This window comes from Morus notabilis, unplaced genomic scaffold, assembly GCF_000414095.1.
Source record: "Morus notabilis unplaced genomic scaffold, ASM41409v2 Scaffold1206, whole genome shotgun sequence".
Classification (NCBI taxonomy): domain Eukaryota; kingdom Viridiplantae; phylum Streptophyta; class Magnoliopsida; order Rosales; family Moraceae; genus Morus; species Morus notabilis.
In genome coordinates, this window is record NW_010364076.1 from 327,306 (window position 1) to 345,534 (window position 18,229).

General features: G+C 37.5%; 2 protein-coding genes across 3 annotated transcripts; one reads left to right on the forward strand and one right to left on the reverse strand.

The window, feature by feature from the left end:
- Positions 1–5,345: 5,345 nt before the first annotated feature.
- Positions 5,346–9,822, reverse strand: LOC112093015 (glucose-6-phosphate 1-dehydrogenase, chloroplastic). The gene is made up of 10 exons (XM_024170557.1): positions 9,448–9,822; positions 8,381–8,565; positions 8,015–8,109; positions 7,806–7,920; positions 7,265–7,470; positions 7,040–7,189; positions 6,821–6,941; positions 6,483–6,712; positions 6,189–6,389; positions 5,346–5,840 (listed from the first exon to the last, which is right to left on the reverse strand). The coding sequence occupies exons 1-10, from the start codon at positions 9,653–9,655 to the stop codon at positions 5,591–5,593; spliced, it is 1,761 nt and encodes a 586-aa protein (XP_024026325.1). The 5' UTR covers positions 9,656–9,822; the 3' UTR covers positions 5,346–5,590.
- A 3,358-nt stretch (positions 9,823–13,180) lies between these two features.
- On the forward strand, positions 13,181–17,658 carry LOC21397417 (exosome complex component RRP42). Of its 2 annotated transcripts, XM_024170561.1 has the most exons (9): positions 13,181–13,372; positions 13,580–13,707; positions 13,806–13,862; positions 14,488–14,580; positions 14,834–14,912; positions 15,058–15,182; positions 16,071–16,214; positions 16,300–16,561; positions 17,637–17,658. In XM_024170561.1, exons 2-8 carry the CDS (start codon positions 13,582–13,584, stop codon positions 16,537–16,539), a joined length of 864 nt encoding a protein of 287 aa, XP_024026329.1. In that variant the 5' UTR covers positions 13,181–13,372; positions 13,580–13,581; the 3' UTR covers positions 16,540–16,561; positions 17,637–17,658. The 2 variants fall into 2 exon arrangements, with proteins under 2 accessions (XP_024026329.1, XP_024026328.1); XM_024170560.1 differs by lacking the exon at positions 17,637–17,658 and having other exon boundaries at positions 13,182–13,372; positions 16,300–16,850.
- Positions 17,659–18,229: the final 571 nt, after the last annotated feature.

Below are 18,229 nucleotides of genomic sequence, written 5' to 3' on the forward strand. Positions count from 1 at the left end.
CCGTCGGATGTAGATTCCTCTCTTCAACAGTGAAGATCCGCATGGTTGGTTATTTCGGCTCGAACGATATTTCCAGATCCAAGGCGTTGACGAGGCTGAACGGGTGGCGGCGGCGGCGGGTATCGGACTTGAGGGAAAAGCGTTAAATTGGTTTCAATGGTTGGAATCCAAGTCTGGTAGCATTTCTTGGCCGGTTTTCAAGGAGTCCGTGATACAGAGGTTCTACTCCTCGCAAACTGGCAACCATTATGAGGCGCTGATCGCTTTGCGGTAGGATTCAACGGTGGCTGAGTTTCGTGAGAAGTTCAAACTTCTTTCAGCTCCTTTGAGGGAGGCCGATGAAGAGTTCCTAATTGGAGCTTTCTCGAACGGGTTAGCAGAGGAAGTCAAGGCTGAAGTGCGTATGGTGAGGCCTACTTCTTTGGTTCAGTTAATGGACTTGGCCCAGAAAATTGAGGAAAAGAATTGGGCCCCTTGAAAGGGCTCAAGTCTTGCGGACCACACGGTCCAAAACAAGTGGTGATTGGGCTGAAAATTTTAGACAGGAGACTTCTTTTGGGCAGAGGAGATCAGGGTGGAGATAATTTTATTAATAGTTCCAGCTGGGTTCCATCGAAACTGTTGGAGAGAGAAATGGAGTTACTACAGAGTTGACACGTGCTAGTACAGCTCATTCTAGCATGTCGGTCAATAAGAATTAAGAAAGTCTTCCTTCTTCTAGTTTTACAAGGAAAAACGACAACAACTTTAGGAGGAAACTCTCAGATGAGGAGATGCAGCGGCGGAGGGAGGGTGATTTGTGTTTTCGATGTGAAGAAAAGTGGTGGTTTGGCCACGTATCCAAGAATCCTTAGTTGCAGCTTATCATCGCGGCAGTGGACAAAGATGTTGGGGACGGTATTGACGCCGTAGTTGAGGAGGAGCCGCGGGAGTCAGCAGCGGAGCAGGGGGAGGGGCCCATGGAACTTTCCATGAATTCCATAGTTGGGATTCCATCGGTGAACACAATGAAGGCGAAAGGTACGATTTTGGGTAGAGAGGTTGTAATTTTCATAGATTCGGGCGCTTATCATAATTTCCTTTCCACGGGAATTGTTGCGGAATTGAATATTCCGGTAGGTGGGACACCTCATTTTGGAATTATGGTAGGGAATGGGTACCGGGTAGCTGAGCAAGGGGTTTGTCGACAAGTGGAGGTCCGATTACAGGGCTTAGAAATAGTTCAAGATTTCTTTCCCAATGCTGACGTAATTTTGAGAATTTGTTGGCTTGGTATGTTAGGGGAAGTAAGTGCGAATTGGAAGAACCTTACTATGCAGTTTGATTGGCATGGAGAACGTATTTTACTCCAAGGGGATCCTTCATTATCCAAAACTTTGGTCTTTCTCAAAGCAATGATTAAAGCAATTTGAGATGAGGGACATGGATTCTTGGTTGAGTTTGGACAGGTGACGATGTTAGACCGGTTGGAAGAGAGCACCACGCATGCTACATTAGAGGAGCTATTGACGGAATTTCAGTCGGTCTTTGAACCGCTAGCACATCTTCCTCCATCTCGGTTTCATGATCATACGATTCCCCTTAAGGAAGGGGCGGATCCACCGAATTTAAGGCCATATTGTTTTCCTCATTCTCAAAAGAATGAGATTGAACGAATTGTGAAAGAAATGATGGTTGCGGGTATCATTAAGCACAACAATAGTTCGTTTTCTAGTCCGGTGTTGTTAGTCAAGAAGAAATCCGGTGAGTTGCGTTTTTGCGTAGATTACCGTGAGCTAAACAAAATCACAATTCCTGATCGGTGTTCGATTCCGGCTATAGATGAGTTGTTAGATGAACAGAGAGGTGCGATCTTCTTTTCCAAGTTGGATTTGAAGTCAGGCTACCATCAGATTCAGGTGCGTACAGAGGACACCCCGAAGACAGCTTTTCAGACTCATGCCGGTCATTATGAGTTTCTGGTTATGCCATTCGGCTTAACCAACGCACCTGCCACTTTTCAATCTCTAATGAATGAGGTTTTCCGCCCACACTTACGCCAATTCATTTTGGTCTTGTTTGATGATATCCTGGTGTACAGTAAGGATTGGAATTCTCATTTGTTCCATCTACAGAGTGTCTTTGCCCTGTTGCAACAACATCAATTGGTGGCCAATAAGAAGAAGTGTGTTTTTGGGCAGCGTTGAGTAAAATATTTGGGCCATATCATTACTGAAACAGGGGTTCAAGCTGATCCGGAGAAAATCGCTGCCATGGTGGACTAGCCCGTTCCATAGATTGTTCGGGATTTACGGGGGTTTTTGGGGCTCACATGCTATTACCAGCGTTTTGTGAAGGATTATGGGAAGGTGGCCGAGCCTTTAACACGCCTTCTTAGAAAAGATGCATTTGTGTGGACATCTGAAGCACAGGGAGCCTTTGAGGACCTAAAGCACCGAATGGTCACCATCCCTGTGCTCGTTTTGCCAGACTTCACCAAAACCTTTGTCATCAAGACTGATACTTTGGGGCGTGGTTTAGGGGCTGTGTTGATGCAAGAGAACATGCCTATTGCTTATATTTGCCAATCACTTTCTGATCGGGGCCGTTCCAAATCGGTGTATGAATGTGAACTAATGGCTGTTGTTTTGGCATAAAAAAAATGGCGTCATTATCTTCTGGGTAGACATTTTATTGTACGATTTGCAAGCTCATTGGGCTGGACTTTGAAATTCAGTATAAACCTACGCGTGACAATAGGGCCGTGGATGCCTTGTCCTTAGGGGTGGCAATTCGTGTCACGTATCGTGTTCGTGTCGTGTTTTGATCGTTTCTTTTTAAATTTGCAGTCAACCCGAATACGACCTGTGACACGAAATTTTTTAAAAACCGCAACACGAACACGACACGATCACTTTACGAGTTGACACGACACGACCCGAAAATGACCCGTGACACGAAATTGACCCGTGAATCCGAAATTGACACGAAAATTTTATACTTTTATTTAGTTTTTTACATATTAAAAATAACTTAAAATTCATAACACACTAAATTTCAATAACATCAATTGAAATTAAGTAAATAATAGTGTAAGATTTTGAGTATAACTATCATGATATTACAAGTTTATTATCAAATTTAAAATATGAAATGAAAAATATATGTATTTTTTAATTTTTTACGAGTTTCGTGTCGTGTTCGTGTTAGGCGGGTTCAACCCGAAATTGACTCGTGTTTTTCGTGTCAATTTCAGGTCGACCCAATTCTGACCCGAACCTCTTTTTTCTCAACCCTAACCCGCAAAATTCATGTCATTTTCGAGTTGTGTCGTCGTGTCGTGACCCATATTACCGGCCCTACTTGTCCCGCAAACATGAGGATCCCCAATTGCAAGTGTTTTCGATTGTGCATACACGGGAATTGGAGGCGATTGAAGAAGAGGTGCATAAAAATGTTAAATTGCGCCTTGTTCAGGGCCTATTGTTGGATCCTCACTTCAAGGCAGATTATCAACTTAAGGGTGGTTGCCTTTACTACAAAGACCGGTTAGTGTTGCCTCAGAATTCTCCATTAATTGCAAAGTTTTTTCGAGAATTCCATTCTTCGGCGATGGGGGCCATTCGTGGTTTTTCAGGACTTATAAGCGTTTAGCGGCAATTTTATTCTAGGATGGCATGAAACGTGATATCCGGCGCTCTGTAGCTGAATGTGACGTATGCCAGCGAGTGAAGTATGATACTCTTAAACCAGCTGGCCTGTTACAGCCCTTGCCTATTCCAGAGCAAGTGTTGGATGATGTTTCCTTAGACTTCATCGGAGGCTTGCCTAAAGCTTTGGGTCGTGATACTATTATGGTGGTGGTGGATCGCCTCACCAAGTATGTGCATTTTTTTTTCACTGTCCCATCCTTTTACAGCCCGGGAGGTCGCGGACATCTTTGTACGGGAAGTTGTCCGTTTGCATGGTTTTCCTCGTTCCATCGTTTCGGACAGGGATCGTGTGTTTATCAGTAACTTTTAGAAGGAGCTGTTTCGGTTGTCCGGTACTGAGCTTCGCATGAGTTCCGCTTACCATCCACAAACGGATGGCCAGACCGAGGTGGTTAACCGGAGTTTGGAGGATTATTTGCGGTGTTTTTGTGGTTCCAAACCTCGTCAGTGGCCAAATTGGTTAGGCTGGGCTGAGTTTTGGTTCAATACTTCCTTCCATAGCTCTGCAGGAATGACACCTTTCCGCGCTTTGTATGGCCGTGAGGCCTCTATTCTGCTTCGTTGGGAGGAAGGTAGTTCGGTGGTGGATGCCGTTAACCAACAATTGCGAGCTCGGGATAATATTCTTCGGGAGCTGAAGGATAGGTTGACAGTTGCTCAGAATCGTATGAAGTTGTATGTGGACAATAAGCGCTGGGATGTCCAATTTCAGGTCGGGGATTGGGTTTACTTAAAGCTCCAACCTTACCGTTTTGCGGTCATTGGCTCGCCGGCGAAATGAGAAGTTGAGCCCTCATTTTTATGGCACTTTTCCGGTTGTGGAGCGCGTTGGGGCGGTTGCGTATCGTCTTCAGCTTCCTTCTTTTGGCCGTATTCATGATGTCTTCCATGTGTCTCAGTTGCGGAAGGTATTATAGCCGTCCACGCCAGTGCAACAGTTGCCGGTGCCTTTGACAGATGACTTGGAGTTGGCTGTGGAACCTGCTGTATTGCTTCAGTCTCGAACACTTTTGGATGGTTCCCGTGAGGTTTTGGTACAATGGAAGGACCTTCCTGACTGTGACAGCACTTGGGAGTCGTGGGACTTATTCTCCAACCAATTTCCTCACATGAACCTTGAGGACAAGGTTGGTGATCTCTCGAATATCACCATTGCTAAAGGGATTATTAGTTTCTGAATTGAATCCATATTTTTCCGTTCTGTTTCCTGTCAATTTGTTGTGGATTCTATCCGTATAGTATGTGACAAGTTTACTACAGCAAATAGTATTGCATTGGAGAGTGTTTTTTGCACTCAAATACTAAATTTTCAATTCGGCATATGAATTATAGCATTGCATTAGAGATGCTCTTAAAGCGCTGTTTTTTTCCTTAAAACATTATCAGCTTGTCAAATTGACCTATTTATAAGAGATCGGTAGGGCTGCAGAATCATTTATCCTTCATTGTCAAAGCAAAGAGATAATTGTGATTGAAGAAAAACTGTACAGCTTTCCTTGTCAGACCTTTATTTAGTATATTCTTGGTTTGGCTAATACAGTTTACCTTCATATCAGTGCATCCATAAACATTCAATTTACTCTTGTCCATTGGCAAGAAAGAACACATACAACATCTAGATGCACATAATAAAGAGTGGAAATCTTAATTGCTCCTAAACTTTACTTCATTCTCATTTCATTCATTCATGTCTAATATTATTGTTGACATTATACAGCTTACTTTGACATTTTCAACTCCATCTAATCCATTATACACACAATTCTTGGCTCATGATCATGAGACGTAACACAAACTGCTATTCACCACACATTTTGGAAAGAATCAGCACCCGAAATTGGGAGTGATAACTAATAAAAACTTCGAATGAGGATGCAACAATGGACGTACACGGCTCATTAGTCATCACTACTGAGATCTCCCCATCTCACATTATATTTTGCAGCAAGGTAATGTGCTCCCACCGGACCTCGACTACCATAGGGGTAGAGCTCAGGAGCTATCATCTTGTCCTCGAGTTCCTTCAACAGCGGCGTGAATAATGCCCAAGCAGCATCTAGTTCGTCGCTTCTGATGAACAGCCTTCGTTCACCTTCAATTGCATCCAAGAGTAGTCTCTCATATGCATCTGGTATTTCTCTCGGATACCTTGACACAAGAACCAAAGTAATGTCATGCCTTAATTAGATGAACACAAAAATATTCTTGCAGTATTGTTTCTATCCAAAATCATCACTGTTTTTCCACGTCATACTAGTTTCCAGAATTAAAAATGTTTCAAATTTCGCAGATGATTCTGTAATGAATAATTCACAAGAAGCAAAAAAAAAGTTAACAACAAAGATTTTAGTATTCAGGAAAATCAAGTTTATACAATGTCTTTAAAATACTGATAGTACACAAAATGACCTTCTCAGTGGTTGTCCTAGTTTATATTAGGACATGCATATAAATAAAAAACAACTAATTTCATGTCAAGATCAGAGATTCTCGTACCTCGCTCGGTAGAGCAAATTTAGGTCACTGCGGTCTAATCTCATTCCAAGACCAGGCACTTTGTTATTGATCTTCAAATAAATAGCTTCATCAGGTTGCACACGAAGCACGAGTTCATTTGTAGCCTTGTCTAAATCAGTACCAAAATTCTTCTTGTACAAGTTACCTGGAACATGTCTGAACTGGACTCTAATCTCTGCTCTGAATGATAGTTGTACCAAGATTTCAGGCTACCAAATCATTTAGCTCGCCACAACAAACAAGGCTCGAGTTTAAGGAGCAATTTAAACATACCTTCTGGTATGGAGAGCCTTGCCAGCCTTCATCAGGAATGGAACTCCATCCCATCTGGCATTGTCAATGAAGAGAGCCGCAGCTGCAAACGTCGGTGTGAGACTGCCATGTGGAACAGTTGGATCATCGAGGTAAGCGGAATATGATTTCCCACCCTTGTTGTGGCCCTTGTATTGACCAACAACGACATCTTCAAGTTGCAATGGTCTCATTGATCTTAGAACTTTTACCTGTATCAAGCAATAATCACTAGCTATGATGCACTTAAACTTTCAATTCCATTTCTTTCCCGACCATAATCTAGACAACGAGAGATTGGAAAAGGAAACTTTCAATACCTTTTCATTCCTAACATCCTCAGCATCTAAGCTGACGGGTGTTTCCATTGCAAACAACGCTAGAATTTGTAGAAGGTGGTTTTGCATTATATCGCGTATAATGCCGTAGCTGTCAAAATATCTGGCAACAAAAACAATTGCTTTCAGATGATCATATTTTTGTCTCAAAAAGGATAGTATACATACTTTCTTAAAGGATCATCAAGTAAAGAAGCTGACCCTCCACGTCCCTCTGTCCCAAAATCTTCCGAAAATATTAGTTGCACATTGCGAATATAGTTTCGGGACCAGAGAGGCTCAAAAATGAGATTTGAGAAGCGAAGTACTGATAGATTTTCAACGAGCTCCTTGCCCAAGTAATGATCAATCCTGAACAATTTCGACCGCATCAAAATTTCCTCTTCCGTGAATCTAATCTTAAGAAATTAAAAGAGCAAACTAAACCTGAATATCTGGTCTTCAGCAAGATATTGCTTCAAGGATCTGGTTAGCTCACCGGATGATTCTGAGTCACGACCAAATGGTTTTTCAACAATGACTCTAGTCCACCCATTTTCCGAAGAAGCTTTGAGACTAGCACATTTCACCACATCCACAAATATGTTTGGAGGTATGGATAGGTAAAACAGCCTGTGTGCTAGCTTTCCAGCCTGAAGAAGGGAAGTAATGAGGATGACAAAATTCTTATAGATGACAAGATAACTTTTCTAAACCAAGGGCATAAGATCAATAAAACATAGGCAACATGATTTTTCATGTCTTGTTTTCTCTTGTATTTGCTTTTTAGGTAGCTGATGTTATTTTCTGTAAAAGCCCCACGTCCCCAATTTGGATCATCATCCATGGTTTTTTCTTTTGGTGATATGTTACCTTTTCTTTCATAGCAGATGGATTGACTTAAACCTTACATTTGAAATTAGCCCTCCCTGAGCTTAAAACTGACCACCATAGTTTAACAAGAGAGCTAGGGGTGTACAAAAAATACCTCCTTTTCTTTTAGCTTTTCGTCTAATTCTCCAAAATGATCCTCCGAGTTATACTGACCAGAATGATAAAAACATCTTTTCAAGAACTGATCCATTTTGTCCTCACAATTCTCCCTGCAAATCCTAGCACATATGCATCAATATATGCAATTGACAAGATTATAATGCAGTTGCAACTGTAAAGTAGTTTTTTAACAATGCGGATTACCTTTTATCAATTCTGCACGTCAAAGTTCTGCTAACCATGTTCCTAAGTTCCTCATCACTCATTTTAGTCCGAGCATAGCCAAACACTATAAAATTCTGCCAAAACGCGAAAAAATCATATAAAAAATGGGTAAAACTATGGTCTCGTTCATTTTACCAATTCGAGTTGCTCTCACAAAAAATCACATCTAACTTTTTCTGTTACACTGAAAAGTTCTCACATAAAATCACATCTCAGCTCAAATTGAAAACTCGAATTCACGTACTGGACGAGGCCTATATGTTTGTATATCTTCTCAAATGTTGAGTTTTTTTCCTAGAAAAGAAACACAATACAGGTTATCAAAAGGAGACAACAAGCTAAAACCTTGGGTAGAAAATCTTCATAATAAAGGGCAAAAAGGGCTGGAAAAATCTTCTTCTTGGCAAGGTCCCCAGAAGCTCCAACAACAGTTATACTTAGAGTAGACTCTCCATTTTCCGGTTCCGAAAAGGAAAAGAGTTCCTCTTTCCACTGGATATGATCATTGGCCAGAGGATTTGCAGCCAAACCTACTCCAAACTCCCATATAAGATTGAGCAATGGTGATACCAAGAGAGTAAATAAAGCATTTAACAGATTACATATTGCAGATAGAAAACGTAACGTTGACATCTGAAAAGGTGGTCAGAAAAACCAAAACACAGAAATGTTTCACAAAGAATAAGCTAGTTTCATTTGTTGGACATCATCACATTTTACATTATCAATTCTAAGGGACATTCTCTCAGTTTCTGACCATTAGAGCTGATAAAAAATTACGTTATATTAAAAAAAAGATGCAGAACAAACTGACACAGACGGCTGAAAAGTAGAGAAATTTATTTTTTCTAGTCCTACAAGAGAAACTTCCACTTTTAAAAATGTGTCAATTACATAGGAACATGGTAAATGATGAATGATTATGGAACTACAATGTATACCAGAACTCTGGTACGACCATTTTTTTTTTTTTTTTTTTTTTTACTGAGGGTACCGTCTATACAATTTATTTAAGCTTTGATGATGGACAAAGCAATTTGAAATTTTAGATACTTTAGCAAGTGGAACCCAAAAAAAAAAAAAACGGTATAATTGTTTTGATCATAATCTAACACCTGAAAAGGCATTGTCCTGCAGTTAGTTAGCATTACAAACGGTAGGAAAAAAAAAAAAAACACCGTTAAGTCATCGTTTTTCTTCGAATGTGGGACTGTTAGAAGTATACAATTCAAAGTAAAGAATACTTATAACAGACAGAACATTAAAAGTAGATCCCAAAAATCAAAAGCTTAAAGTAACAACCCAGAGCAATTTATTGAACATGGTATAATAAAAGCACATGAAAAAAGTGAAAATTTTCCAAGTAGTATGAAATTAGGAAGAGTAATTAAGAAAGATAGAAAAGAACTGACCATCATGGGAAGAAACAGCATTTAGTGGATGCCCATTTGAGGATTTGAGCTCAAAGTGCTTCCTTCCATGTTTTCTTGTACCAATCTGAGAAACCGAGGAAAAGGAAAAATGTTTGTTTCTTGGGAAAATGATGAATTTGCTGAATAGGGTCGTCTCATTTTTGCGCAAAGAAGTAGATGCAGAACAAGAACCCAATTGTGAAGCCATGCAGATTTTGTTTGGTGATCTGAATGAAACTCAGAGTTCATTGAGATAAATATCTGTGTAATGTGATATAACTACATGAAATATCTACTTATCTAGTATCTTGTGTTACAATTCTACATGATTATTAATTGACCTTTTGAATACTTGAACAGGCAACAGTTTATGAACGAAGGAAAAGTACAGGATAATGTATTAATGTGCAATGTGAGGTCGAGAATTTTTCTACTTTCTTTTTGGTGCCAGATTTCAAGGGCAATAAGGTAAACTGATTATAACAGAAAATGAACCTTCTACTACAAAGTAGATGCAGATAAAATAGTAATGTAATTTTTGTCTTTTTATATGACACTTTTATGTCTCTCTTTCACTCATTTTTTTTTTTAACTCTTTTTTATTGAAAAATCCAAAATTTCTTCTAATATTTAATTTATTTACTTATTATTATCTTAATAATTGAGTTAGTTAAAAAGGAAAAAAAATAGTAAAGCACATTTAAGAGGAAAAAAACAAAGAAAAAAATGATATAGTTGTTGGAGGGTAAAATACTGAACCTTAAATGAGACTCTAAATGAGGTCTGAAGACCATAAAAAAGAGCATTAACTGGTCAAGGACGGCTCAGTCCTAAAAGTCATGTTAGCAAAGAGTTTTCCTAGGAGACGACCGCTACGAGGAGACATATGATATGAGTAGGAGGTCGATCGTTATAAGAAGGGGACATGAGGTCGACCACACTCATGAGCAATAACAAAAAAAGTAAGGGAAGCTAGTACAGAGACGAGGCTACGCAAAGATAAAGATTTGAAGGATTTCCTCGGAGATTTACTATTTGTAATCTAAAAAATATGAAATTTAAATAAGAAAACCGCCCTAATTGATTGTGATCTTTATCTTTTAGGAAACTATCTCAAAAGATAAGGGGAATATTCTAAATTTAAATAAGGAAATAATCAGGTGTGATGACCATGAATATAAATACGAGATTATAGATGAGAAAATCCTTAAGTCTCATTCTGAGCATTAGAGTGTGTATGTCCTCCAAAGATAATAAATTTTCTCTCATCCCCACAATGGACGTAGCTCTCAAATCAAAAGTGAACAACTATAAATCTTGCGTGTTCTTGTTTTAATTTCACTTTTAATTGTGTTTCTGATTATTAATTCATGTTCACCATTACGAAATTTGTTTTTATGCTGTTGTCGAATTTTCTCCAGCAACAATAGTAAATTATTTATGGGACACATAAGAAATTAATTATTTTAAATGGAGTAAAGTGAGGAGAAAATCATAGAAGTATTTTGTAAGAAGATTAAAGTACAAAAAAGTATTTGGCAAAAGATTAAAAAACACTAAAAAAACAAAAGGAAGAATAAAAATAGGAAAAAGTAAAAATAAAAACAAACATAATAGATAAATGAGAGATTAAAAGAAAAATTAGAAATATGAAAATGTAAAAATAAAAATAAAACAGAAAAATGAGTGATTGACATGTGCAAAAAGGACGAGCAACCTCTTTAGCTTTTTTATGTATGTTAAGATAAGATTAAGATTAATTACAAATTTTTTGTTCCGAACTATGAATTTTATAACACTTTGCCTCTTTTAAATCTTGACATATGTTCTCCTTAAGAGTATCTCCAAGGGAACTTTCTATGTTTTAGCTAAATTCTAATTCAAATGACTAGAAAGCTATTAGCTAGTAACTTTTTAGTGAGTCACTCCAACCATACTCTCTATGTTAGCTGAACATAAATAATTTTAATATTTATTGAATTTACATATAAATAACTTTTTTAATTTAAAAAAGAACATTTGCATTTATTGGGTATGAAACAATAAAATAATACAATAAATCAAATAGCTAGCCACTTCTTGCTAGCTATATTTAGCTAGTGTGAAATGGATTCTCTAAAATAGCCAACCATTTAGCTAATGGTTGGAGTGGAGAAAAATTAAATTCTAGCTAAATTATTAACTATTTTAGCTAAAAACATGAAATAGCTAGCATGGTTGGAGTTGCTCTAAAATATGAGAAGTTAACAAAAAGGACCCTTATGTTAGAATCGTTAGGGAAATTGTAGCATATAGGTCAAATTTCTAGACTGACGAAGGTAAATAATAGTTTTAAGTTTGATAGAAATAAATAGCACTTTACAACTTGATTTGACAAAGTTGTGTTTTATTTCCTCTCACTTTCTTCTCTTAGATCTAGATCTATGTCTTTCTCTCATCTCTACCCATCTTTCTCTCTCTTCCCTCTCTCTTCTCCCAACTGGCTCTCTTGCCTCATTCTTCTTCGGCGTCATGACAAAACACCGTTGTCGTCAAGTTCGTCGCTGTTGTTGTCCAAGTAGTGAGCATCGTTGTTATTTATTCTCTCTCTCTATCTCCTCCTACCATTTCTCTTCTCCACTTGTCGATCCTCTCCTTCGGTGGGTTTTCAGAGTAATTAGGTTGGGGCTTTTTACTCCCTGTGACCGTTTGAGTGTAATGGGATCGGAGTTGTACGCCGACGATGCCGAAACGGCGAATTACGCCGTGGTGTGGGCTGTCAGGGGTGATCATGAAATTCACCGTTTTCGGCATCGTTGGTGAATTTCAAAAAGCTGTCAGGGGTGTGGGCTGCAGGGGTGTGAAGGTTGCAAAGGGTGGGGGCGGTGATCATGAGATCTGCGATCTCTATCTCTCTCCCTTTAAAAAATATTAAGACATTGTTTTTTTCACGACTCAAGTCACAATTCAAGTTCTATTGCTATAGTATTTTCTCTCATAATAATTCAAATAATTTTTTTTTGACAGTATTTTTCTCTCACATACACAACTCAAGTTCTTAACTTGAGATTTAAGCACAAATAGCCCCTTTTGAAACAATATATTTTCTCTCAACTTGAGTTGTGGAACAATATATTAAGAGATTTAAGCACAAATGGCTCTTTTTGAAAGATTTTTTTTTATATAAATAGTTGAAGTTCTGTAAAATTACATAAATGACCGTTTTTATTAACTTAGTGATCAATCACTAATTGCTTTAACGGTTTATCATTGACTTAACGGTCAATCACTGATTAACTAAAAGGTCTATTAATGATTGATTTCAGTTCACTGATTAACTCGATAATTTTTCATTATTAATCAATACTAATTAATAATTAGTTAAAATTAATTAGTAATTAATTCATTTTAATCAACAAGTTATGAGTTGATAAATTAATAACTAATCGGTTAATTAATGTGAATCAATCATACTCTGTAAACAAAACGGCTAATTCTGTAAAATAAAAGAAAATAAAAAAGCTTCATTATTTTATTTATGAAAAGTGGCCGTAAATAAAGGCTCTGTTCATTTCGCTGATTCGAGTTTTGCTACAGTAAAAAGCTCTCATAAATAATCACTTCTAATTTTTTTACTACAGTAAAAAGCTCTCATATAAAATCACATTTTAATTTGAATTAAAAATTCGAATCAATGAACTAAACAGGTAAGAATTTAGCTAATTTTTTGAAAAAAAAGGAAAGAAAGAGAAAAAAAAAAAACCCCTTTCACTTGCACTCCTGCACACTCACGAGAAGAGCGAGAGCGCCTCCTCCTCTGCCTCCCTCACTTCCACAAGCAGACGCTGCTGTGCGCCTCATCACCACGCGCTCCGTCACAGCGTTTGGACTCGTCGCGCCGATCCACCGCCACGTCTTCGTCTTTCCTCCCTGCCATTCGCCTCTGGTATGTTTCTAGCTTTTATTTCTTCAGTTTTGCTTCTGTTTTTTTGAGTTCTTTTTAGATCGCACAAGGAAATGAACACTTTTTTTCTTCTTAAAGGTTCTTCTTCTCCTAAAGAAGAGAAGGCTTTACTGTTAGCTCAATTTTAGATATAGAGCATGGTGTGATTAGAACGACGAGTTTTTTATTTTTTATTTTTTTATTTTGAAGAGATGTTGGGATTATCGTTGGGAGAGAAGCAATTCATAAAGGGTGGGATTGCTCAGGACCTTCGTTCTGATGGTCGGAAAAGATTAACTTACCGCCCCATCTCTGTCGAAACTGGAATCATTCCGCAGGTACAGTATTATTTTCTATATGTATATGTATATGTATATGTATATACATATACTTATATATTAATTTAATTCTCACTTTCCGCATCGTTTTCTTACAGGCAAGTGGTTCCGCGAGGGTCAGGATGGGTGCCACAGAGGTTATTGCCAGTGTCAAGGTATTTATCCTTTTGCTTTTAGACATTTACGGAACCATAAAGAAATTTAATAGGAAAAGTGATGAGATTGGTTAGCGAGTAAAGTAATAAAAAGTGAAAAAGATTAATTCCCTTTTTAGTGTTTACTTGTCTATTAGATGGTTGTCTATTGGATGGGGTAACGAGAACAATCCAATTTTAGACTCCTTCGGGTGTTTACTAAACTTAAGAGCAGTAATCTTATCAATGTAATTACTAAAATGTCTTTTTACACAATTGATATATAATTGGCTTATGACTCTGGAACTTATTTAGAGTATGCTAGTAAATTTGCAATTGATTTCCTTTAGCCTTGAATGAATTCCAAGGAGGTGTAAAGATTGACATTCTCCTTCTCTGTTTCTCATATTTTGTGGGACCCGCTAAACTAGGTAAACACGTGATTAGATGAGAAAAAGAATTACTCCTTTTCCCTTTCCCTTTCCGTTTCACGTGAAGTAAATGCGCGTGCGCACGTGTGTGTGTGTGTGTTTTTTTTTTTTTTTTTTTTTTTTTTTTTTTTTTTTTTTTACAACATAAACTTTACCTACTTTGATCTTACCATTTAGGTTCCTAATATGATTTAAAAAAAAAAAAAAAAATGCAGGCTGAGCTTGGAAGACCAAGTCCACTGCAACCAGATAAAGGAAAGGTTGCTATATATGTAGATTGCAGTCCAACAGCAGAACCAACGTTTGAGGTTGTGTACATTCACTTATGCTGCTTTCTAGTATCTTTGCTTTGTTAACTTAGGTTGTAAATAGAGTTACCAAGATGAATTATTGGAGGTTGTTACCGTATCAATTGTGCTGAAGAAATAGGTATATCGTTTGTGCGCATGTGGATATTGAAGCCATGTGGTAGATTGATACAAATAGTTTTACTGCCAAGGACCTACATCACACACACACACTAGTGTTACATGTAACTAACTTCTAGTTACATTTCCACAGGGTAGAGGGGGTGAGGAGTTGTCAACAGAACTGTCAGTCGCTTTGCAGCGTTGTCTCTTGGGTGGTAAAAGTGGTGCAGGTTTGTGAAAAAAGTAACCAACAATTGTTGCTTTTGATAAACTTCTTCTCATTAGGCTTAGTATTCAATTTTCTATTCACATCGACTATATATTGCTTTTTTCAATTTTCATTGACTACATACCGCCTTTTCAATTTTTCTTCAGGTGCTGCAATTGATCTCTCATCTCTAGTAGTGATAGAAGGAAAAATCTGTTGGGATCTCTACATTGATGGCCTTGTTGTCAGTTCAGATGGGAATCTTCTAGATGCCCTTGGTGCAGCTATTAAGGTAGTTGGTTGTTCCTATTTAATTGCATTTTTACTTGTACTGCTCTCTCTGTATATATATCATCATATCATGTAAGCTTTCAATCTTGCTTTATGCAGTTTACGCTGAACTAGAAAAACACAAATTTTCTTCATATTTTCTCGTACAGTTCGTTCATGTAAATCCCCGCTATCATTTAAGCTTTTAATCCTCTTTTACGCATGTAAGCACTGCACTAAGTTTTACAAAGTTTCGTTAGTTGAACATTTTCCCCTCATAGCATGCCCTTATGTACAGTTGTAACAATTTTAGTAATATCACATTGCCATAAAAGTTCTCCAATTTTTTTATGCCAAGTGATAGGTTAGTTTTAATTTAGCATTTTGTATTTAGTGAGAAAGATGACTCGTTGATGGGGAGTGCGATATTATGTTTCTAACATTTAGTTTTATTTAATTGAGATTTATATAATTTTTCCCATAATCAACTTTTGTTAATAGTTTCCTTATTTATTTGGTTTAGTCTCGTAGTTTGTTATTTGGTTTGCTTATAAATAAGTTAGTTTATAATTCAATAAAGACGTGGTTGAATAATGAATATTAAGATTCTTGGTTTCATTCTCTTGATTTCTTGTTCTTTCTAGATTCCTCTCTTTGCTATATTTCTGCGTATCCAATCTCCAACGATTCTAGTCGATCCTCTCTTTCCTCTCGGTCCCACGCCCGCTTATATACAAAATTTGGGATAATCTTAGCATATCTAGTATTTTTTCTACAAACATTCACATTGTTTCTGTGAATTTAAAGTGTTATTCTCATCATGTCCATTTTGTGGAAATTGAAACTCAAAACTAATTATCTAATTGTTTTTCAATAAAATAAAAAGAAAAGAAACTGATGTTCCCCACAGGCTGCTTTGAGCAATACAGGCATTCCAAGAGCTAATGTTGCATCAGGTGCCTCAGGCGATGGGCAACCCGAGGTTGACATAAGTGATGAAGAATTTCTGCAGTTTGACACATCTGGGGTCCCTGTCATTGTCACGTTAACAAAGGTGACATAAGTTTTTCTCTTGGCAATTCTTCATTACAGGCCCAATGTTTCTTGCATATGATTAGCCTCTCCAATCTGTTTCATAGGTGGGCAAGCACTACATTGTGGACGCTACTGCAGAAGAGGAATCTCAAATGAGCTCGGCTGTTTCTATTTCTGTCAATAGGCAGGGGCACATATGCGGTTTGACCAAACGAGGTGGCGCAGGCTTAGATCCAAGCATCATACTTGACATGATATCAGTGGCGAAACATGTCAGCGAGCAGTTAATAAACAAATTGGATTCTGAGATAGCTGCTGCTGAAGCTGATGAAGAAGAATCATGACAAGATAGATCCTTTGATATCTGTAAGTTGGTCCATTCAATGGTACAGCTTGTTGTTGCAGGATGAGCGTAGTGTAGACGCTGTTGTGTGCTAATTTTTTCAACCATAATTAGTTTTAGTTGTCATGAAAGAGACAATCTTGTAGAAGCACTATACAAGTTTAGGTCCTTGCTTATTGTTTGGTTATAGAGATCAGCCAGGTCATCATGAATTTTGACTGAAAGATTTTGGGTGCTATAGTTGTCATTGTTTGAATATAAATCTTTTGATCATATTTCAGTTCATATATATGTTTGAACAAAAAAAGATCATACAAGTCTCATTTCATATATATATATATATATATATATATATATATATATATCTCTGTGTGTGAGCGCGGCAGATATATATTATATATATATTGCTGGTTGTAAGCGGCTGCCATATTTATAAATTTGTCATCTGCAACTTGGAAATGACTCTTATTTTCAGGTGCCATGTGATTGTTGTGGGCTTAGGGACTATGCAGAGTAGAAGCAAGCCGTTGTAATGTTGGTTTGACTAGGTCTTTCAGTGCAATACTAACTAAAGGAAGATTCTTAAAATACGGTTTATGAGTTCTATGGTAGGGATACGCATCAATAGTACATGTTTTGAACGTTTGACTAGGTTAGATCTAGTTAAAATCAAATCAAAATAAAAAAAAGCATATAGAACTAATAAATTCTGATACAGAGTTGACAATAAAAAACAGAGCTCTACTAGGAGGGTGGGAAAAGAAAAAGAAAAAGAAAAGGTTAATTTCAAACTTCGTCCTGAACTTTGTGATTATTAACTTACTATGTTCTTGTAATGTTTGTAGTCAATGTTGGATAACTCGATCTTGGCCATCCCATCACTATTTATATGATAAATGAAACTCACAATTGAACACTACGGTTGCTTGGTAAACATAGAGTGACAGTACATGTGGCACGATATGATGGTCTTAAATTTGCCAACAATAAAACCTCTTGGAGAAAATTAAGGCAATTTAACATTCCCTTGTCTTTCTCCATTTTGCCTTTCCTTTCTGCTGTATGTTTCAAGTTGCAGAGCTCGTTTTTGTTTTGTAGTTTTGGAGCTTCATCAATGGCAACTTGCAGACCGACCAGAAATGGGAAGCATGAGTCTAGCAAATTTTTGGTTTGGTTCTGATAAGTTTGTGCAGTGTAAGTAGGTATACACCTGAGATGTGGGGAGATAGGTTATTAGCGGAATGATATCCGTTGCTTTTTCAGGATTTTCAGCTTGACAAATTGTTTATCAAGCAGTCGTAGTGTTCAATTGCATGTTCAATGCCATAATCATTTGTTATGACTGATCCAAACGTGATTATAAACATTCAACACCCCAAGGAATGCTATAGCGTGAAGCTGCACCCAACTCACTAGTCCAGCTGTAGTATTAAATTTGTGGGTTTATGATAAGAACCGAACTTGAATTGAGGAATTGAACAGAAAAGCAAAATTATATTGATGAAGTAATTGAAAGAGATTACAAGATAGATTAGCAGATGTTCGAGAGGTCTGCTAGCTCTCTCAAGGGTTTTTCCAGTTTACTCTAATCCATCCCCCACCTTTAGTCTCTTTCTATTCCTTATATCCTACTAACTAGCTTAACAAACATAACAAACCACAATCACTTATTATATTGATTACTAATTATT

What these genes read in the sequence shown, in the direction of transcription:
- LOC21397417 (XM_024170561.1), top strand. Translation starts at nt 13,582, where the DNA reads ATGTTGGGATTATCGTTGGGAGAGAAGCAATTCATAAAGGGTGGGATT. An exon ending in AGGTTATTGCCAGTGTCAAG is followed by an intron (nt 13,863 to 14,487) that starts GTATTTATCCTT and finishes AAAAAAATGCAG; the next exon opens with GCTGAGCTTGGAAGACCAAG. An exon ending in CCCTTGGTGCAGCTATTAAG is followed by an intron (nt 15,183 to 16,070) that starts GTAGTTGGTTGT and finishes TGTTCCCCACAG; the next exon opens with GCTGCTTTGAGCAATACAGG.
- LOC112093015 (XM_024170557.1), bottom strand. Translation starts at nt 9,655, where the DNA reads ATGGCTTCACAATTGGGTTCTTGTTCTGCATCTACTTCTTTGCGCAAA. An exon ending in GCTGAAGACCAGATATTCAG is followed by an intron (nt 7,190 to 7,264) that starts GTTTAGTTTGCT and finishes GAAATTGTTCAG; the next exon opens with GATTGATCATTACTTGGGCA. An exon ending in AAGGCTCTCCATACCAGAAG is followed by an intron (nt 6,390 to 6,482) that starts GTATGTTTAAAT and finishes ACTATCATTCAG; the next exon opens with AGCAGAGATTAGAGTCCAGT.